Consider the following 21,323-nt stretch of genomic DNA (forward strand, 5'->3'; position numbering starts at 1 on the left):
CTGCAGAAAGAAAAACAAACATTTTTGACAATTTACAGCATTTGCAACAAACATTTTCTTAGGGATGTGACACTGGTACTCCTGGAAGGCAGAGACAGGAATGCAGGCTTGTATGAAGTCCCATGAGTGTGCAGGACATCATTTGGATCCTTACAAGTGGCTTGAGTGTAAACAATGCTTTCTCCAAATTGGAAGGTGATGGGGGAAAACTTTCTGGTTCGCCTCCTCCCACCCCAATATGCAGCATTAGTCTCTCTACTGTCCAGGTGGGAGGCATTCTTTGGTGATCTGTATAACTGCCAAGTCTGGCTGAGTAGGATTTTTCATTCAAACAGCATTAGCACATGGAAACAGCAGTCCAAAACAAGCTTCATGTTGGTGTGTAACAGTTACCCCCCTGAGATTCTCTTCTTCCTCCCCTTCCTTATATGATGCATCTAATGCTTGTAAAGCTGCTTTTGTACCCCAGTCCATGATATCAAAGAAATCTGGGCCTGGGTCCCAATTCCATGAGATATCCTGCAACTTTGGCTGAACAGGCGGAGACACTGAGGTAGCTGCTGCTTCTTTCAGACCAGCAAGGAAGGGAGTCAGGCATGCAGTGTGATTTGCTGATTGGAATGCGTTTATAGCTACTTCTGCTGCTTGAGTTAAAGCTGTTGTCGTGAAGCTTTGCTGAACAGCAGTAGCAAATGCAGCTCCTCCCATAAACATTAGAGGACCATCAGGGGATGCACCAGCATTAATTTCCACTTGCTTAGGGCAAATGAGTCCTTCTGCTGGTGGAAAAAAATCTTTTATCAAGGCCTTGCAGTCGTTAGAGACAAGCCATTGGACGGATGAGAAGTCTGGGAGAGCCTCTGTCTCTGTGTCTTTAAGACTGAGCTGCATTTTGCGAATGCCTTGAGATGGGGGCAGTTCACAACTAGCAGAAACAGCTGGCACATCTCTCTGTGCTTCTGCTGCTCCCTCAATGACAGGAGGGGCAGAAATGACACCAGTTTCTGCACAAGCACCTGTTGCATCCATTGAAGGATGGTTAGCAATCTCAGTTGCTTGAGATGTCAGTGCTTCATCCTGGGTTTCCCAGGAGATGTTCTCATGCTGCTCCAGGCAAGCCAAAGAGGCTGAAGGGAGCGGAGGCAGAATTTGAGGGAGTTGTTTGATTAGATTAGCCTCGAATTCTGGATCGGAAAGGATGTTACGCGTGTCTTTAAGGCAAGTACACACTACAAATTGTTCCTGAAGACTTGATAACGAAGTCCCCATATTTCTTAGAAGTGTAGGTGTCTTACTTGACAAATTCCACTCACCCGAGGGATCCTTGCGGATGATTGACGCGTCTTGGGGCCTGTGCCAGGCGAGATGAGTGCGAATTGTCGAAAGTTGACCTCAGTCCTACTCATCGGGATCCAGAGGATGCGTGCGCGCGCTGTAGCCCTTCCACACCGGGCGTGATGAGTAGGTGGTCTTCGAGAATGGACCTCAGAGAGGTGAATTACCTCAGAGAGGGCACCATTTTGTCGGGATCTGCAAGATGAGAGGAAAGTAGGGGTCTTGCAGATGAAGCCTCAGGGGCAGGGATACCTCAGAGAGGTGAATTACCTCAGAGAGGGCACCATTTTGTCGGGATCTGCAAGATGAGAGGAAAGTAGGGGTCTTGCAGATGAAGCCTCAGGGGCAGGGATCTTTCTCCTTGACCAGCAAGGGGGAAAAGAAAAGACGGGACACTCGAGTGTATGGCAGCTGTTCAGAGGCGGAATCTCTCGTTCCCCCACCCCCTCTTCTTTTATTGTATCCCCCTACTACATTTGCTCTAGTTAATCAATACAGAGGTAACTAATTTCCTGAATACACAGCAGAATAACCAGAGTTAGAGACAGCTAATTTCCTTGAATACAAAGGCATCAGTAAACACAGTAGTTGGTAAACAGACAGGCTGGTAACCAGACAGTCAACAGTAAACAGACACAGCTAACTTCAAATACACAGCCAATGTAAACATTCCTCAGGTAGACATTTTAACTACATTACCCAGAGACAATAGACAGCAGGTCAATGATTTATCCATTACTGGAAGTTAGCAGTTATGTACGTGTCTTGCAGCTAGGGCATGATGTCTGCTAGTAGCATACAGATATATACATTTATATACATTTATAATATACATTTGCTACTGCCATAGATATATACATTGTAAAGGCATACAATTTCCCCACACAGTAGAAGACAGGAGGGCCTGGCGTGCTCTGGTCCATGGGGTGACGAAGAGTCGGACACGACTAAACGACTAAACACACACTCTGCAGGGGCATTCCAAAGCAGGAGGTGGGTGGGGTCGGGGCAGCAACACAGACAGAACTCTTCCTTCTCATCATAGAATCAGAGCATAGTGAAGTTGGAAATCCATAGTGAAGTCCACTTCCCTGCTCAATGCAGGAAACCAAATCAAAGGATATCTGCCAGATGGTTATTTAAGTTGCTCTTGAATGCCTCCAGTGTTGGAGCACTCATCACCTCTGGAGGTAATTGGTTCCACTGTTGTACTGCTCTAACAGTTAGGAAGTTTTTCCTGACATTCAATTGAAATCTGGCTTCCTGTACCTTGAGCTCCTTGTCGCATGTCCTGCACTCCAGGATGATCGAAAACAAATCCTACCTCTCCTCTGTAAGTCCTCCTTTCAAGTCTTTGAAAAGTGCTATCATATCACCCCTCTGTCTTCTTTTCTCGAGGTTAAACACACAATTATTTAGATCTTTTTCTAATAGGGCTCTGTTTCCAGCCCCCCCCCCGATCATCCTTTTCGCCCTCCTCTGAACTTGTTCCAATTTGTCAGCATCCTTCTTGGAATGTGGTGTCCAGAACGGGACGCAATACTCAAGGTGAGGCCTAACCAGTGCTGAATAGAGGTGGACCAGCACCTCACAGGATTTGGAAACTATACTTCTGTTAATGCAGCCTAAAATAGCATTTGCCTCTTTTTTTTTATAACCACATCACACTGTTGGCTCATATTTAGCTTGTGATCTACAATGACTCCAAGATCCTTCTCCCTCGTAGTTTTGCTGAGCCATCTTGTAACTGCAATTGGTTTCTTTTTCCGAGGTGCAGTACTTTGCAGTTATCTCTGTTGAATTTCATTCTGTTGCTTATGACCCAATAGTCCAGCCTCTCAAGATTATTGTGAATCTTGTTTCTGTCTTCCAGGGTATTAGCTATTCCACCCACTTTTGTGTCATCTGCAGATCTGACAAGCACTCCCTGCACTCCCTAATCAAAGTCATTAATAAAAATGGTCGGCCCATTCCTTCAGTCCTCTTGGATGCAATTCATCCGGTGCTGGAGATCTGCCCTCATTCAAGGTGGTAAGGTATTTCTCGGCTTTTTGTTTATCTGTCTCCAGCTGCAATCGGGTCTTCCCCAGTTGCACTTCCCATTTGTTTGGAAGTTCATCGTCTGTCTTATAGGAAAAGACGGAACTGAAACAGGAATGGAGCCCCTCTGCCTTTTCTTTGTCCTCTGTTACCATTTTCCCATCTCCATTGCGGAGCGGTGCCACCATGTCTTTTGTTGGTCTTTTGAGACTCACATACCTGAAGAAGGCTCTTTTTAGAATTGCTTTTAGTGTCTCTAGCTAATCTCAGCTCCTTCTCAGCTTTTGCTCTCCTAAATGCCATCCCTACATTTCCTTGCTCCAGGACTTGCCACTCTTCCTTGGTGGCCTGGCCTTCTTTCCACTTCCTACACATGTCTCGTTTTTTTTGTTTTGTTTTCAGGTACTCCCTGAGCTTTTTTGTGAAGCCACACTGGCCTTTTTTGCTGCCTTCCAACCCTTTTTCTTGTTGGAATTGTTTGTAGTTGTGCTTTTAGAACTTCTTTCTCATTCTGAGATTATTAAAATTGGCTTTTAAAAAATGCAGCATATGTCCGTGGCTACAATCTGCTTTGGTTTCCTTTGAAATAAAGAATTATAGTAGAACACGGTCCCTCTTGTCCAGAGTTCCCCTTACTGCCACTTCCTCCACCAAGTCTTCTCTTCTGGTTAGAATCAAGTCCAGACCTCTTTACAAACATCATCCTGGACGACCTTAACCGGTGCAGGTCCCAGGCACAAAGAGCACTGGAGAAATGCAGAAGCTGCTTTGGCCTCGCTCTCCCCACTTCCCTGGCAGGGCAGGGCAGACCTTTAGGGAAAGGATGGGTGAACCCCAAATGCGAGGTAGGAAGCAGTTGCTTCTCTTTCCCCCAAAACTCAGTAATTATGCAATTACCAAAGGCCCTCGGCTCGTGTTCAGAGGCACCTCCACTTTTTGTCTCTCTACAGATTTGTCTCTCTAAGGAATTAGAAAGATCATCCAGTGTAAGGTGGTGTCGCTGGAGAAGAAGACCAAGATCCTAGAAGGCTTTCATGGCTGGGATCCGAGTCGGGAGACAGAGTTTTGACTCCTGTCCTCTGAAGATGCCCATGGCCACAGTGACGGGTGAAACATTAGGGAGAAAAACCTTAAGAACACGGCCAAACAGCCTGAAAAAAACACAACAACCAAGACCAAGATCATTCAGACGATTGTATTCGCAATCACCACATAAGGATTTGTGTGTGTGTGTGTGTGGGGGGGGAGAATGATTCCTTTGAAATAAGGTGCTGGAGAGCTTTGCACATTCCCTGGGCTGCCAGAAAAACGAACAAGTGGGTCCGAGATCAAATCAAGCCTGAACTCTCTCTGGAGGTGAAAATATTGACACTGAGGCTGCCCTACATCATGAGAAGGGAGAGTTTTCTGGGAAAGACCATAATGCTGGGAAAGATGGAAGGCGGCAGGAAAAGAGGAAGGCCCAACAGGAGATGCACCGACTCTCTAAAAGGGAGCCAGGGGCTTGAGTTTCCAAAAGCTCAGGAGGGCAGTCGAGGACAGGACAGTTTGGAGGACCACCCTCATTCATGGGGTCGCCGCAAGTCGGAGGCGACTGGAGAGCACACAACAAGAACCACAAACGGATTCCTGGCCAGGAGGAGCAGCCGGAGGAGGGCAAAGGGCGGCATCTGCTTCCCAGGCAGGCTCACCGGGGTCCTCCGCGAGCTGGAAAGAGGAGCACGTGTGCAAGAGCCCTTCTCACCTGGGACTCCTCCCACCCGGACGCGCATCCCCGCCCGGGTCTGCTCCTTCCCGCGGGCTCCCCGGCTTCCCCTCGCTCTCCACGGCCGGCGCCTGCTAGGCGTGACCTCCCGCCTGGCCTTCTCGCCCTCCCGGCCCCCGGCGTGCGCGCCATGCCCCCTTTCTCCGCTTCTTTTCCCATCATAGGTTCCCTTCTGAGATTTCCCGGAGACTCTCCTTCGCCTCGCTTCGCACTCTCGCCTTGGGAGACCGGGCGCGGCGGGGAAGGCGGGCGGCCCGACTCCGGCCGTCTGTCCCTTGGGCTCGGAATGGAAGCGGATCGAGAGTCAAGGGCCGCAGGCGGGGCCGCCTGAGCGTCGACCTCGTGGCGCAACGGTAGCGCGTCTGACTCCAGATCAGAAGGCTGCGTGTTCGAATCACGTCGAGGTCACTAGAAACCCCGGGCCAGGAGGGGTCCCTTTTGCCGAGGGGGACCTCCCTACCCATCGTGTAGCGTGTCGTTTTCACTCCCACCGACCCACCCACGCGTGAAGGCGACCCGCGGCCAGAAGCTCTGCCGACGGTGTGGGCAGCTTTGCACTTAAGGCGCCGCTCTGCGCTCCGGGAGAGTCCGCGCTCCAGTCCCGACGACGACCCTGCCGGGGCCTGAGGGACTCCTCGCGGCCTTACCGGAGCGCCAGCCGATTTTTGGAAGTTCCTGAGTTCTGCGGGGTGCGGGCTCTCTGCACATGTTCAGAGCCACTCTCATCACTAGGCCGAAAAAGCGCCCCGGCGACTGCACCCCCTCCACCGGACTCCAGGCGCCGGAAAAGGGGGACGGCCGCTCCCTCGCTCCGGCTACTTTTCCTGGTGTCCGTGCCGGCGAAGAGGGGGTGCCGAAGGAGGAAGCCCCCTCCGTGTGGGTGGCCATGGAGTCACGAGCACCCCCCATCCCCCCCCCACCCCGCGCATTCCTTGGCAGGAAGAAAGCCATTAGCGGAGGGGCCGCCGCGTCACGCAGTCGCCCCCTCCGTCCGTGACAAACGCCCCATTGAATCTCCACGTGTGGTCTGAGCCTGCGGGAGGGGGCTGGGGCGCCTCTCTCTCCGCCTGTCTCCCTCGGTTGGCCCCAAAGCACCCCCTCATTAAAATCAGGCAACGGCGCGGAAATAAACTCGACGGCAGGGATGGGGGGGGGGAAGAGAGGAGCCAAATGATTCTCCAGGCAGAACCCCCGCCAGAGGAGGAAGGAGGGAGAGCAGCGATCTGCTCATTTAAATGTGTGCCCCACGAAGGCAAGGGGGGGCGTGGGCATTCCTGCTCCCCTTGGAAGGTCCCCGGCCTCCTCTCCTCGCAACGGAGCCTGTGGGCTCCCTCCTCGGGGCAGAGCCTCCAGCCTCCGCTCTAGCCCATTACTGTAATACCGCTCAGTAGGAAAACAGTTTCTTCCCTTAGGTGTCTCGTGTCACGAGATTTCCAAGTGGGGCGCGTCAGGATACCCCCCCCTCTCTCTCGCCTGTAGACGCCGCCTTCCCGTCCTCTATCGGAAATCCAAGCCAGATTTTGCCGCCCGCTCTCAGCAGCCTTTTGCACTGAAGGGCTCCAGCCAGCAGAAAAACCGCCACCGCTTGGCGCCGTGGCTTAGTTGGTTAAAGCGCCTGTCTAGTAAACAGGAGATCCTGGGTTCGAATCCCAGCGGTGCCTTCGACTGGATTTGGGAAAAGTTCCCAATTTTATAGCTAGCCCCACGAATTTCTATTTTGAACCCCCTTCTCCGTCCACAGCCGCTTCAAGATCGCATTTTGCAAACAAAAGGAAACTGAAAGTGGATAACTCTACGGGAAGAAGAGGCGATGCACCTCCCGCCACAGACAGACCGTGGGGGGGGGGGCAGCGGTCCTCCTGCAAGGACGCAGAGGAAGCGACAACTTTCTCGGCATCTGCAGGGACCCCGCTTCAGGAGCCGGAAGGAGCGGCTTTCCGCCACCCCATGCATGTCCCCCTCCTCCCCCTCGCCCGCAACCCAGCGGAGCCTTCACGGGAAAGCTTCCACTCTGATCTCCGGAGTTGGCCTAACTTGGAGGGGGCGGATAAGGCATCGGGGTCCCTCCGGGCAGACGCCCCCCCCCCAATTCCTCTTGGAGAAGGCAGCAGCGCAAAGAAGAAGGCATCCGGGGAGGTCGGCGGAGCAAGCACGGCCGATGGCTCGAATTGGGGCTGAAAAGGTTGTAGCGTAAAAGCAGGGGAGGGGTTTTTTCGCGCCTTCCCGTCCATACCCGGCACCCCGAGAGTCCGGGGCAGAATGCCACCCAGGGGCACTCCCGCCGACCCCCCTCACAGTTTGCCCCTGTGCTGACCCCTTGCTTGTTTGGCCGAGAAACTGTCAGCCGGGCTTGAGACAGAGATCAGAGGGGCCACCACAGCAAAGCCCCCGCGCCCGCCTGCCCGCCCTCCCGGGCCGGACCACCCAAGACCCCCAGGCGCCTCCCTCCAGCCCCAGCCAGAAGGCAGCGAGACGGGGGACGCGCGAAAGGCTCCAGGTCATTTTATTGCTGGACACGGGGGGGGGGGTTGGGGGGACGCTCCCAGGGAAGCCCCTTACTCGCTCAAAAGCTGTCTGCTGTTCTGTCCCTGGCTGCTGCCGCTCCGGCGGGCGGGGGGGCTAGGTGATGACCAGCTGCTCCGAGGGGGAGAGGCCGCAGCTGACCTTGTGGGCGTCGAAAAGCTGCCGGAGGGCCTGGACGTACTGCTGGTGGAAGTGCTCCACCTCCTCTTCCGTGGGGCTCGGGCGGCGCGGGACTGGGATCGGCTTCCCCACTGAAAGCGGGGGAAGAAAGAAGGGTGAAAGGAAGGCCGAGGAGGGGCTAGGTCTGCCCCCCTCCCCGTAGACCGTCGAAGACCGCCCCCCGTGCTTCAGCTGGACTGATCAGGCCTGACCTCAGGAGCGCTGAGGCAGGCCGGAGGGAGGAGGCCTTTTGTAAAGCCAATGGCTCTTAACAGCCCACTCAAGGCCCAGAAGGAAAACCCACACCACACCGGCTTTGTGGCAACACTCCTCCTCCGGCCCATTCCAACTCACTTCTCAACTCATTGGGGGTGGGGGTGGCCATTAGCCACCTCACAGGTAGCCTGAATTCCACCTCACCCTTTGCGACCTCAGTGGCTGTTGTTCAAGGGGCAGGGAACAGATTTTTTTTGGGGGGGGGGAGAGAAATGGATCATCCTTACCCACAACAGTGATGGGCACTGCCAGGGGCAGGATCCCCCACCAGCGGCTGCAGAAGAGGTCTCGGCCCCCAAAAAGGCAGGGGGCAAACCCGGTCCATTGCTTGAAGCGGAGCTGAAGCCGACGGAGGCAGCTGTTCTCTGGGAAGCGCACCTGCCAGAAGATGCTGTTCTCCCCAAAAGAGTAAACGGGCACCAGGTCAGCCCTGGAGGGAGGGGAAGGAAAGAGGCAGGGGTGAGACCATGGTCCCGACGCCCTCCCAGGAGGGAGGCACTCCAGAGAAAGCGAGACAGACAGCCGTCAGATAGACTTGGTCGGGATATTCGAAACGGGACCGGATCCGCCCATCCCTCCTGCAGCGGTACCGAGGCCTCGTGAGTGAGCCAGGCAGGCAGGCAGGGCGGTAGAGTCCTGAAGGGGAAGGAAGTCTGGACTGCACCGCTGACTCTGCTTGTGGAGAACAGCACACTTGGATACAACAGCCACCTGCAGGTGGAAAGCTAGCACCCCAGGGGAGATGCCGACTGCAGTGCCTTTTCTGTGCAGAGCAGTTTGACGCACGTTTGTCTTCTGTGGGAACATACAAGAAAGGTGCTTACCTGACCTTCCCAAAATGATCTCTCTCTCTCTCTCTCTCTCTCACACACACACACACACACACACACACACCCCGCAGTCCCTACTTTACCCATGCTGCAGCGCCAAGCGCACGAAGCCTCGCCTCCCCTGAAGATGGACGCGCTGCTCCCCGGGGGTGCAGTCCAGTGATTCAGATGCTCCACCCACAACGATGACCACAGCATGGCCAGGGCCCCCTTGGAGCACAAAGTCCAGGGACCGCTTGCTGACAGGGATCATCCCTGGGAAAGCAAAAAGAAAAAGAAAACCCACATCTTTGGGTCTGTGGCTTGCAGGGGGTGTGTCTGTCTGTCCATGTGGTCAGCCTTTCCAACTGGTTGTTTCAACTTATAAACTTCCCCATACTGCACTGCATTGCTCAGAGTGTGCAGACAGGGATGGGGTGGGGTCTGGCTCTTCCTTTTTCGGCTTGTTTTGTAACCTGCGCAAACCTCCCAGGTCTACTGGGGATGGGCTTTGAATGGAAGGGGGTCTTTTCTGTAGGCGCCGCCACCACCCCACACCTCCCATTGTGTTTTAAACAGTGCTGGTTAGGGGAAGATAAACCCACTGAGAAGGCCTGGAAGTCGACATGAAGGCCTTCTGCCCCTGTTTCGCAGTGTCCTCCAAAGTCCTTCCTCTGCAAGACCGTAGGTGGTCTGGCACCCAGGAGCCCCCTCTCTGCCCTCTGATGTCGTTCCCCCCCCTTCCCCAATAGAGGCTCACAAAGCAAGCAAGGAAGAAGACCTACCTGAGCTCATCATGTACTCCCGATAGACAGGGAGGTGGAAGAGGCCAGCAAGTAACGCCAGATGGGCCTTAAGGCCGGGGAAGGTGCGGGAGAAGCTGGTGGCCTCAGTGCAGAAGGTGGAGAAGGCCCCGGCGCAGATGATGCCGTGGGGGTGGGAGCCCAGAACATAGTTCCTGGTCGGGGGCAGCTCAGCCGTCTTCACCAGCTGCAGGGGGATTGAAAATGTGGGCCCCATCTGGAGAAGGCATCCGAAAAGGAGGGTCCCCTCCCACTGTGGCTTACAGGCCAAGGCCTCTGGAAGGCTCTGCCCCCCCCGCCACACACACACACACACACACAAACACGCACGCACACACACCAGGCCTCCCGCCCCACTGCTGTTTGCACTCCCAAGAACTGACCATGGGCTCCCCTCCTTCTCCGAGCTGGGCCTGCTTTAGTGGAGGAGCCTCAAGCAGTAGGAAACGGTTGGCTTCCTGTAGAAAGAGGAGGCACTTCCCCTGACTCACATACACACCCCCACTGCCCACCCCCATTCTCCCACCTCACAATACCTTGATGGGGAAGTAGTCCCGGTGGAGGCGCCAGATCCTCCAGCGCCTCATCCAGTCACTTCGGCGGCCACCTGTAAAGGGGCAAAGGTCACCAGAGGTGGACCCTGATAGGCCGAGACCCTCACATGGCAGGCTGTTTCAAAATCTTGGGGGGGGGGACACCTCCTGGTGAAGGTTCAGGATATTAGCCACAACCCCTCCCTGCCCTGCCTTACTTGCTTTGCTTACCTAAAAAGCACCAACATTGTCTTCCCTGTGGGGAAGCACCACCTTCTCCTTCTCTGATGCCCCGCCTCCCTTTTCATGGGAGGAGGGGCTTACACCCTGCCTCACAGGTACAGTGGAAAAGCCTGTGCCCCTTGACCAGGGGGGCCAAAATGGCCAGTTAGGGCTGTGAAAAGGTTCAGGGGATCCGTTGCAAAGTCTTCCCGTCCAAAGTTTTAGTGAGAGGGTGACATCTTCTCTTGCAAACCAATGCAGGTGAAAAGTCTTTGCCCTCATGCAAGGAAAACCGCAGGCTTCAAAAGGTAGGCTGGACCTTCGGCAAAGCCTCCTCCTTTGCCCTTTGGCTTTACGTGCACCTGCCGGGTGGCCAGGCGGGCAGCAATCTCTCCCGCTCCATCTCCCTTGGTGGAGTGGCGCCCTCCTCCCGACAGAAAGGCCACAGGGCTGCTCTGGGGTAAGTGGTGGTGGGCAGGGTTCTCCGGTCCCTCCGGTTCCTCCTCTGTCTCACCCGCTCTCCTTCACCCTTCCCTTCCTTCACCTCAAGAGAACATGAGTGCTTGAGCGGGAGGGGAAGCAGGTTTGGCACTGAGCCGACCCAACGTTGTCGCTGTCCATGCTGCCAGGTGGTCCTGGGGCGGCTGGGGTGGGGGTGGGCTGTCCCTTCCTGTTGTCTTTCAGAAAAGGGAGGAAAAGCAGAGGGAGCCCAGCGCACAGCACCGCTCTCCCGCATATTGTGGGATACACGTCGCTGGCCCAAAGTGCTGCTGTAAGATGTCCACGGAGGGTCAGCCTGCCAAGCTGGATCGGGGGCTCAGTATCTCCTCCCCCCTGAAAGACTGTCTCTTCTGTAGGGGCGGGGGGGGGGGAAGACAGGAAAACCTGGCATTCACCTTGCTCTGGAGTATCCCGGTCAGCAATCCGCCACATGCAGTAGAGGACCGTAATGAACCAGTAGGAGGTGAAGAGCAGGTAGGTGAGGAGAGACGTGAAAAAAAGACCTGGGGGGGGGGGAGGGAGAGAGAGAAAGATTGCAGACAAGAGACACGGCAATGCCCGGGGTTGCTTTCCCCTCCCGCAAGTGGAGCCGGCTGGAGTGCCCTCCCCTCACCCCGCCACGGGGCATATCCTCAGAAGCAGAAGCAAGCAGAGGGACATCGACACCCCGCATGACATTTGGGGGGAACGTGATCTCCAGCCAGCCTTATCCTGCCTGCCTGCCTGTTTCTAGCTTTATCTGCTTCCTCCGGGAGCTTCTTTCCAATTTCCTGGCAACCAAAGTGTCAGCGAATCAGCTTACACCCTCCTCCACCTGCTCCCTAGTCCTGCAGAAATGAAAAGATCCAATCCTCCCCCCCCTGCCCCCGCCATGAGGTCCCCCACATACCAAAGAAGAGGAAGGTTAGCACCCACTGAAAGACACTCAGGGCCTCAAGGTGTTTGCGCAAGGCCATCATCCTTCTGAGGAAGAGGAGGAGGAGAAGGAAAGGGCATCAACACCTTTGTGGCCAGCCCAGAAACGGACACCAAGAAAGGAAGGAGAAGCAGGTGACCTGGAGAAGAAAATGCACAAAAATGTATAAATGCCATGCCACGCCACACAACCTCCTTCCCACCCAGGAGGGAGCAGTGTGGAGTTGCAGCTCGGTCTAGGGAGAGGCAGCCCTTGGCAAAATGGGGGGAGGGGCTGCAAGTAGAGGCATGGGGTTGTGGGCAGTTGAGGAAGTCAGCAGCCCCCTCCCTCTGAATTAGAAGATCAGCATTCCTCGCCTCGCCCCCCCCCCCCCCCCCCACAATTCCCATTTCCACCTGCCCAATCCCCAACCAGAAGGCCAGGATGGACCCAGTGAAGAGGCTGGGGAGGGGGGCTCACGAGCAGCAGCGGAAGGGGAGAAGAGGGTCTCCTGCAGCCTCCCGCATTCAGGCAGCCACCCACAGCTGCCCCAAGACACACGTCACCCCTCTGGCTGCCTGGCCACTCTGGCTGCCCTTTGGCCCCTTGTCCACCGGCAGAGTCAGGAGAGCAGGTACTGTGGCGATAAGGAGAAAGGCAGCGGGCCAAGACTTGTCCGGGCACCCCACTCGTCTGGGTCCTTCCTAGAGGAAGGCAGTGGGTGGCCGGATGCTGCTCCCTTCACCCTTCAGCAAGCCAAGGTGTTTTATGGAGGCTCTCCTTCTTATCTTCTGTGGCTGAGAGCTTAGGGCAAGGTCCACAGTCCTCTTTTCTAGGGCCTTTCCTCCCACCAGCCCAACGAGGGGGGGGGGTGCAGCTCAAAGTGTACGGCTAGCACAAGAGCGCCCGAGTGCAGCCCGGCAAGAGGAACTGGGCACGGCCGTCTCCTTCACCCCCACCCACCGGTGGTCCTCCAATGCCACAGCCGGTGTGTGGCCAGCTGTTGGCTCCTCAGAGCAGATGCTTCAAGGCAGGACTCCTGGGCTCTCTGAGAAAGCAGAAAGACACACACACACACCCGATTTCAGGGGGGTGGGGGGGCAGGCTTTCTGCTTGCTCTCCACTGGCACATTTGCTCCATCAACAGAATGGGGCCAAAATCAAAGTCTGCATGGGCCTGGAAGCTGGGAGAGCTGACTCGGAAGGGGCAGGCACTTACTCCACGCTTAGAGGGGCTTCGCTCCGGCACTACTGCGTTCACACAGTTTTCGTGATGCCGGCAGAGCCTTCAGCTTTGTCACCTCCAGGGCAGACCTTGAAAGGCTGAGGCTTGGCCTTCAGTCAAGATGGAGGTCAGTGGGCCCAGCCAGGCCTGCCCCTCCCAAGCAGGCTGGTGGGAGGGAGAAGGCACCGCCTCCGGCCACAGCTGAGCCCCCAAACGTGGCTGGGTGGGGGGGGGTGCCTGTCTATCCCCTCTGGCCTCCTACTCAAGACAGCCCCCCCTCCTCCTCCACTTGGCCCTGACCTCTCTAGGCTGAACTTCAAGGGGAAGCCGGCTTGGGCCAAAAGGCCAGCCAGAGGCCCTGGGGGGGGGCACAGCCAGCAGAGCAGCTGAACCCCCCCTCCCTCCTCCCCTTCCTCAGCCTGCCTGATGAGAGTGTTGCCGATAGGGGGCTGCTGAAAACCTCACTGCCCCACAGGCATCTCCACGTTGGCCACCACCATTCCTTCCCGTGGCAAGGAGCCAAGCACTCATGCCCTTGACCTGCACCCCCACCCCCCACCCCCACCCCCCCAGCTGCAAGGGCAGAGTGACCCCTTGGAGTCCCGCTCTTCTCTCTCCACTTTCCTTGCACCAAGCCAAGTTTTACACACATGCACCCCTCAGTTATCACATGCGGGGGGGGGGGCGGCGTGGAGAAGCATAAGATAAAGCCAGGGGGGACCAAAACCAGGTAGGGCCAGCGCCGCCACCTCCACCCCCATGAGCTTGACTCTTGCCGTCGCCCCCCCTCCGCCCCCCAGTGTCAGCACAGAGGAAGGGGGGCTGGCTTCTTCTCTGGGCTCCGGAAGGGGCCCCTCCAGACCATTGGCCCGGGTGGGCTCGCCCTCTTCCGTACCCCTTCCCCTCCCTCTATAGCAGTGGGTTCGCAATAGAAAATATGGGGAGGGGGCTGTGAGTGTATGTGTCTGTGTGTGTGTGTGGGGGGGGGGTGTCTCCTATAGCTCTAGGCCCTTGCCTTCCAGCCCCCACCCCACCCACTTCAGGGGGCTGTTCTGATCCTGTCATGGACGTATCCAGCCCCGCCCAGGTCTGGGGCCTTGTGAGGGCCGGCCTTGGGCTTATGCCAGCCTTCAACGCAGCCCCCCCCGTCCAAGGGGAGGGCCACTCCCCCTCCCTCTCCACAAGGAGCCCTCGAGGTGGTTACCTCTGCTGGTGGTGCTGGTGGCCTCTGGCCGGGCTCCCCCCCCCCCCCCGAACCTCCCCAAGGCCAGGAAAGAACTGGGCCTCAAGGGATATAGCGGCTGCCCCTGTCCCCCCCCTCACACACACACACTTCCTGGTGGGAGGGTGGCATCCAGGCCTCAGGCCAGGCAGCCCATCCCACCCCCCCCATGGGCATTCTTGGGCAACCGGTTTGGGGGGTGTCCATTTTTGCCCCTGTGCCTGTGATCTTGGTGACCTTTGGCATCAAGGCAAAGGTTGCTGGTCCGCATTTCCCCCCCCCCCCCCGCATGGGCAAACAGACTCCACCCCACCCCCGCTCACCCAGAAAAAAGGGGGGGCTCCTCAGACATTCTGCCCCTTCAGAGAGTCACTGCCTTGTGTGTGTGTGTGTGTGTGTGTGTGAGCTGCCCCGCCCACCCCCACCCGCACTCCCTCCAACCACACTGCCTTCTTCCTTGATTCCAGTCCCCCCCCCAACACCCACAGGCAGGAAGTCGCCTATGAGGCACATGGCCGCTCTGGGGCCGGTGCAAGCCCCCCCTTCCACCACCCCACCCCACCCCGTTCCTTGCTTTGTGTTCCTTGCTTTTCCCAGCCATGCGGTGGGGAGACTCCCCGGGACGGGACGGGACGGGGCGATTCTTGGCCTTCCCACCGCCTGCACAGCCAGCGCGAGAGGTGCAAAGGGCAACCGGAGAGGGTTGGGAGGCTCGGTTTGGCACACGCCCCCCCCCCCCCCAAAGCCCAGCCTCTGCCCACTTGCCAAGCGTCCTGGCTGGCCTGGCCTGGGGCCGTCGGCTTCTGTTTGGCCCGAGCTGTCCTTGCAGGGTTGATGGGAAGAGGGGGAGCATTCTGTATCTTAGCCCTCTTTATGTTAGACCCCAGACCCTTAACATTCCATGTTCGAAACTTTAAATGTTTAACCATATTCCAATTTACTTATTTTTTAAAGAGCTAATACTAGTCCTGGTTGGTGTGTCACAGTGCTAATAGACTCTACTGGTCTCTTCTACAGACCCTGGGGGGGGGGGGGAACGCGTCTGTCCCAATCCACCGCAACTCTCTCCCTGTCTCACTCTGTTTTGTATTATATAAATCCAGTTTTACCCCTGTCATATCCTTACATGTCCTTATTACAGTGGACCCTTGACTTACAGATGGCTTGACTTACAGACTTTTTGAGTTACAGACTTTTCTGGCCGCAAAATTTAGGTTTGACTTGCAGCCTGAGATTTGACTTACAGACCAGGAAAAAAACAAAATGGAACAAAAACGGCCTGTTACGGGATTAATCGGTTTTCAATGCACTGTAGGTCAATGGAGACTTGACCTATAGAATTTTTGACTTGAGAACCGCCTTCCAATACGGATTAAGTTCTCAAGTCAAGACCCCACTGTATTGTTTTCCCCCCACATATCTATTAAAAACTAAAAACAAGAGAAAGAAAATTCAAATATAGATTTTCAACCTCACAGTTGTGGCTTCCTGAGCAGGTCAGTTCATCATATACTGTATATGGTCTTCCTCTTTTCCTGTTGCCTTCAGCTTTTCCCACTTTTATTGTCTTTTCCAGCGGGTCCCATTCACTCACTGTATATCCAAAGTACAACAGCCTCAGGAAGGCTATTTTGCGTCTAGGGAGGGTTCAGGCTTGATTTGATTTTGCATCTACCTATTTGTCTTTCTGGCAGTCTGTAGCATCTCTAAAGCTCTCCTCCAACACCACATTTCAAATAAGCTCACCCCCCCCATGTCAACTTCTTTCATTTTCCAGTTTCCATTCAATGCGTACATAGTAATCAGGAATACCGCAGTATGGATGATCTTAGTCTTATTCTCTGTTTTACATCCTTATGCTTAAGGGTCTTGTCCAGTTCCTTTAGCGCTGCCCTTCCTGGTCTTTTGATTTCTTGGTTGCAATTTGTATTTTGATGGATGATTGAACCAAAGTATAGAAAAACTTTAACCACTAGCTGTTATTTTTGTCTTAATAGTTAGCTGAAATCCTGCTTTTGCACTTTCTTCCTTTAAGTTCATTAATAATCACTTGAAGTCATTAATGATTTCTGCCAATATTATATCATTTACATATCTTAAATTACTGGTGTTTCTTCCACCAATTTTCACACCTCCTGTGTCTGAATCCAACCCAGCTTTCTATATCATATGTTCTGCAAACAGACTGAACAGAAAAGGAGACAAAATACGCCTCGCCTTGACCCCTTTGCCAAAGGGAAAACATTCTCTGCCCCTATATTCTGCCCTAAGGGTCATTCCTTGTCCAGAACACAGGTTTCATATCAGGACAATTCATTGTCGTGACACACTTCTTTCTTTTAGCAGCCGTTAATGAAAGATGGCTAAAGAGGGAGAAAATTCAAACCCAGCATTAATCTAGGGTAACTGACCTGTTTCTCCCACCCCTTCGGGTCAACCTCTTTTATTTGGATTTCACTGCTCCTGTCAAAATCCTCTTTACACCAGTGTGTTCATTTCTAGTAAGAGTTACACTTCCATAGGAAATGAGCTGCCAGAGTTAATAATCTGAATTTTACTGTCACATTCCCTTAGGTGCAGCTTCCATTTAATGTACAAGGGATGCACATTTGAATAAACTATTTGGAGACCCTTGGATGCTACTCGGAGAAACCAATCAGGAAATGGTCCTTCCCAAAATATTTTATCTGTTCTTAATTACTGTCTGAAACCTGTCTGAGTCCAGGAACCTTAATGACCTGAGCTGGCTGCCCTCCCAAAGCAGCTCCTTCTCTTCTCTCCTCTCCTCTGACCATCTCCTCGCTGCAGAGGAGCACCCAGCTCAGCTCAGCTCCTAGGATCCTTCCTGCTGCCCAGTCCAAAGGCATAGCTTGGCCACATCCGCTCTCTGGCAGCAAAACAACAGGGCCTCCTGGCTGCTTGCCACTGAATTATTACAGCACAAGTTGCTTGTGCTCCAGTGTCCCCGACCGCTTTCTTAGCTAGCCTTTGCCTCCCCTGCCCTTCCCGTGGCTCTGTTGCCTTGCCGTCTACAGGCATTTTGCCACCACCCAAAGGAACCAGCGCCCTCCCTGCCATTTTGCTGCTTTTAGTCTGGGAATAGGAAAGTGAATGGAAAGGAATCAGGAGTCCCCTCTCCTCTCTTTTCTTTAACCCCACCCCCCCCCCCAATTATTTCTCTTTTTCTCTGCTTCTTACTCAATCAGCTTGTCAGGGTTAGAATGCCATTCATGCCACCCACTCCCTTATGCCACCGTCGTCTTTCTCTGCCCTGTCACCCCAACCCTTTCCACCCCCTTCTTGTGCTTTCTCCTCTTGCCACCTTAGTACCTAAAGGACAGAAATGTAATTTCATTGTACCACCACTCCTGCACACCCTCAGCCTGCATGGCCAATTGGAATTGAAGCACTCCAGTTATTTAAGATGGAAAATCAGCTGTATTTGTGCCCAATTTCACATGTTCTTAGCTCTCATCCTTTGGGTGAAAGGCTGAGGACTTTTCATTTTATTTATTTATTTATTTATTTATTTATTTATTTATTTATTTATTTATTTATTTATCTATCTATCTATCTATCTATTTATTTATTTATTTATTTATTTATTTATTTATTTATACCCCACCCCCCTAGACAGCGTCTACTTGGGGCGGCTTACAAAATCATAAAATATCATAAAATAACAACAAAAACTTCACAATCAAATAAACAACATTCTTAATAAAAAAATTGAACATTAATATAGCGTGATCAAGATGGGGAATAAAAGAACAGAAAAGATAGAATTCAAGAATTGACATGAGGGAAAGCCTGCCTGAAGAGCCAATTTTTAAATGGCTCTTAAAAACACCCAGTGAGGGAGCCAGGCGGATCTCTGATGGAAGGCTATTCCATAGTCGAGGGGCCACTGCCGAGAAAGCCTGGTTTCTTGTTCTTTCTTTCTGGGCCTCTCTCGGTGTTAGGCCCCTCAACCGACCCTCCTGGCTATACCGAGTAATTCGGGTAGATCTGGGTGGGAGAAGGCGATCTGCCAAATATCGAGGTCCCAAACCGTTTAGGGCTTTATACGTCATCATTAACACTTTGAAGTCGATGCAGAAGCGAATGGGCAGCCAGTGTAGGGCAGCCAGAGTGGGAGAGATATGCTGGTGTTTTCTCACCCCACTCAGAAGTCTGGCCGCCGCGTTCTGCACCATCTGAAGCTTCCGCATCAATCTCAAAGGTAGCCCCACATAGAGTGCATTGCAGTGGTCTAATCGCGAGATTACGAGCGTGTGGATGAGAGTAGTGAGGGACTCCCCATCAAGGTCGGTTCGCAGCTGAGCGATCCACCATAGATGAAAATAGGCGGAGCGGGCCACAGACGCCACCTGGGTTTCCATGGTAAGCCAGATGTATCCCCAACCTGCGGACCTCACTCCATGTGGTGAGAGACACCCCCCCAAAAGAGAAGGAGTCTCCCAAAGTGCAAATGGGGGGGCCACCCACCCTCAAGACCTCCGTCCTGTCCGGGTTCAGCCTCAATCCATTCAGCTGCACCCATTGTAGTACGGTCTCCAGGCAGCGCTGAAGGGACAGAACGGCATCCACTGAAGTAGGTGAAAAGGATATGTAAAGCTGGGTGTCATCAGCATACTGATGGCACGAAGCCCCACACCCCCTGATGACCCCGCCCAGCAGCCTCATATAGATATTAAACAGCATTGGGGAGATGATCGACCCCTGTGGAACCCCACAATTGAGGCTCCACGGGGCCGAGATACTCTCCCCAAGCTGTACTCTCTGGGGACGGTCCTCCAAGGAGGAACGGAGCCAGGCAAGCGCCAGGCCACCGATCCCCAGCTCAGAGAGCCTCCCCAGGAGGATATCGGGTTCGACGGTATCAAAGGCGGCTGAGATATCGAGGAGGACCGACAAGGACATATTGCCCCTGTCAGCCTCCCTCAGCAGGTCATCCAACAGTGCGACCAGTGCCGTTTCTGTACCGTGGCACGGCCTGAATCCTGACTGAAATGGATCCAGAGCGTTAGTTTTATCCAGAAGTGCCTGAAGCTGATTAGCCACCACCCTCTCTACCACTTTGCTAAGGAAGGAAACATTGACGACAGGACTATAATTGCCAATTTCGTCCGCCACCAAATTTGGTTCTTCCTAATGGGCCTAATGAGTGTCTCCTTGAGGGCAAGAGGAACCTTGCCCTCCTGGAGAGATCCATTAATTATCGCTGTGGCCCATTCCGTTGTTATAGGCCTGGCTGCTTTGATTAGCCGGGCCAGACTCAAGAGAGGAAGTGGTGGCCCGACATGGATCAAGCGCTTTGTCCACTATATCTGGTGTCACAGGCTGAAAGCACTCGAGTGTCACTGGGCAAGGCGGAGCGCTAGACATCTCAACTCGATTGACTATATTTAAAGAAGGAGGGAGATCCCGGCGGATGGCCTCCACTTTTGATTTTAAAAATGCTGCAAATTGGTCAGGTGAGAGAGTGAGGCCCATCACCCAAACCAATTCCAGACAGATCGTGAACTATATGGAATAATTCCGCCTGCTGATTGGAAGCTTCGCTTATCCGGTCAGCAAAGTGATCGTTTAGCAGCCTTGACCTTAGCCAGGTAATGGTTAGTTACGATCCTGACAGTTTTCTTATTATAATCCGTCGGTTTCTTTCTCCAGATGCACTCTAGCCGTCTCCTGTTTCGCTTCATTGCTCGTAGGTCCCGATTATACCAGGCCCCTGGCCGAGCTCTGCGCCTGAGAGGGTGTTTGGGAACTATTGTGTCTACAGCCCTAGTGGCGGCGGCAAGCCAGCCGTCAACCAGAGCTTCGACATGAGCGCCAGACAGGTCAGCTGGAATCCCTCTCGTGGTATCCTGGAATCATAAAGGATCTAGTAACCTTCAAGGGCGGACCACTGAAATAGGTCCATGCTCCCTGCGGGGAGGGAGTGCCACCGAGAGGTTACATTTTATTAGGTGGTGATCTGACCATGACAAGGGGAGTGACACCATCAGAACACGGTCGCTCCGCTCTGTGGGAAATACCAGGTCAAGCATATGGCCGCCCACGTGTGTGGGACGATTGACATGTTGGGACACGACCAAGGAAGCCATGGTTTCCAAGAACTCAAGAGCTGGACCAGAAATCTCTGCCTCCGCATGGATATTGAAGTCACCCAGGACTAAAAGCCTCGGGGACTCCAACAGTGCTGCGGAGACAAAGTCCGCCAGCTCCGGTAAGGAGGTGGCTGGGTCGCAGGGAGCGTTGTAACCCAGCAAGATCCCAATATCGTCCCTGGCCCCGACCAACACTTGGAGGGCCTTCAGACCCGGCTTAACCACAGTAGAGCGCCTAGTAACCTCAAGAGTATTTCTATAAACAATGGCTACTCCCCCCCGCCCCTCCAGTCTACCCTGGTGCTGTACTGCATAACCGGGAGGACAGGACAGGGTCAGGGGTACTCCCCCTTCCCTGCTCATCAAAGTCTCGGTCATGCACGCCAGGTCTGCATCCTCCTCCAGAATAAGATCTTGAATAATCTGGGATTTATTGGACACAGACCTGGCATTTAACAGCATCAATTTTAGAGTGGCGGGCCAGCTGATCTACCTACCTTCAGTCTTCACAGGTACCTTCTCTGGTCTGCTAACCCGGAATACCCCACCCAACAGGGTGGGCTATTTGGCCCAGCTAAGCTTTAGCATATCCCATTATTTAAGATGGGAAAATCATTATTTTCTGTAGAAGAATTTTCTATGTGGTGGTACATACATTTCTTGTTTCTAGCATTTGAAAGGTTACCCACTCTGTTATTTAAGATGGAACCCCAGCAAAATCACCACAAAATGCCACCCTTCTAGCTCTTAGCATTTTGGGAACCCTTTGAGACAAATGGCCAAAGGCAGCTTGGGTTTTATCTGTAAGGCAAGGCCCTGGAAAAGGTCGTCCAAAGGTTTGGAACATCATCCATTGGCTAAGCACACTGAAGCAAAAAAAAGGGGGGGGGAGGATAGGCTGA

At 53.9% G+C, this 21,323-nt stretch overlaps 1 protein-coding gene, 1 long non-coding RNA gene and 2 other non-coding genes across 10 annotated transcripts; 2 read left to right on the forward strand and 2 right to left on the reverse strand.

The window, feature by feature from the left end:
- Positions 1 to 307: 307 nt before the first annotated feature.
- Positions 308 to 2,115, reverse strand: LOC144583707 (uncharacterized). The gene is made up of 2 exons (XR_013537628.1): positions 1,588 to 2,115; positions 308 to 1,502 (listed from the first exon to the last, which is right to left on the reverse strand). It is a non-coding gene; the product is annotated as an uncharacterized LOC144583707 (long non-coding RNA).
- Positions 2,116 to 5,476: 3,361 nt separating this feature from the next.
- On the forward strand, positions 5,477 to 5,548 carry TRNAW-CCA (transfer RNA tryptophan (anticodon CCA)). The gene has a single exon. It is a non-coding gene; the product is annotated as a tRNA-Trp (tRNA).
- A 1,179-nt stretch (positions 5,549 to 6,727) lies between these two features.
- TRNAT-AGU (transfer RNA threonine (anticodon AGU)) lies at positions 6,728 to 6,801 on the forward strand. Its single transcript has one exon. It is a non-coding gene; the product is annotated as a tRNA-Thr (tRNA).
- An 819-nt stretch (positions 6,802 to 7,620) lies between these two features.
- MOGAT3 (monoacylglycerol O-acyltransferase 3) lies at positions 7,621 to 15,056 on the reverse strand. 7 transcript variants are annotated; one of them, XM_072977358.2, is made up of 8 exons: positions 14,883 to 15,056; positions 11,856 to 12,021; positions 11,362 to 11,469; positions 10,247 to 10,317; positions 9,693 to 9,897; positions 9,012 to 9,183; positions 8,326 to 8,528; positions 7,621 to 7,914 (listed from the first exon to the last, which is right to left on the reverse strand). In XM_072977358.2, the coding sequence occupies exons 2-8, from the start codon at positions 11,923 to 11,925 to the stop codon at positions 7,760 to 7,762; spliced, it is 984 nt and encodes a 327-aa protein (XP_072833459.2). In that variant the 5' UTR covers positions 11,926 to 12,021; positions 14,883 to 15,056; the 3' UTR covers positions 7,621 to 7,759. The 7 variants fall into 7 exon arrangements, with proteins under 7 accessions (XP_072833459.2, XP_078234313.1, XP_072833460.2 ...); XM_078378187.1 differs by having other exon boundaries at positions 14,871 to 15,056; XM_072977359.2 differs by lacking the exon at positions 14,883 to 15,056 and adding an exon at positions 14,632 to 14,682.
- Positions 15,057 to 21,323: the final 6,267 nt, after the last annotated feature.

Source organism: Pogona vitticeps, chromosome 6 (assembly GCF_051106095.1).
Source record: "Pogona vitticeps strain Pit_001003342236 chromosome 6, PviZW2.1, whole genome shotgun sequence".
Taxonomy (NCBI): domain Eukaryota; kingdom Metazoa; phylum Chordata; class Lepidosauria; order Squamata; family Agamidae; genus Pogona; species Pogona vitticeps.

Excerpts from the sequence above, each read along its gene's own strand:
- MOGAT3 (XM_072977358.2), bottom strand. The coding sequence starts at position 11,925 with ATGATGGCCTTGCGCAAACACCTTGAGGCCCTGAGTGTCTTTCAGTGG. Across the intron at positions 9,898-10,246 it reads GGGACTACTTCCCCATCAAG|CTGGTGAAGACGGCTGAGCT; the intron begins GTATTGTGAGGT and ends ATCCCCCTGCAG. Across the intron at positions 7,915-8,325 it reads AGTGCCCATCACTGTTGTGG|TGGGGAAGCCGATCCCAGTC; the intron begins GTAAGGATGATC and ends CCCCGCTTTCAG.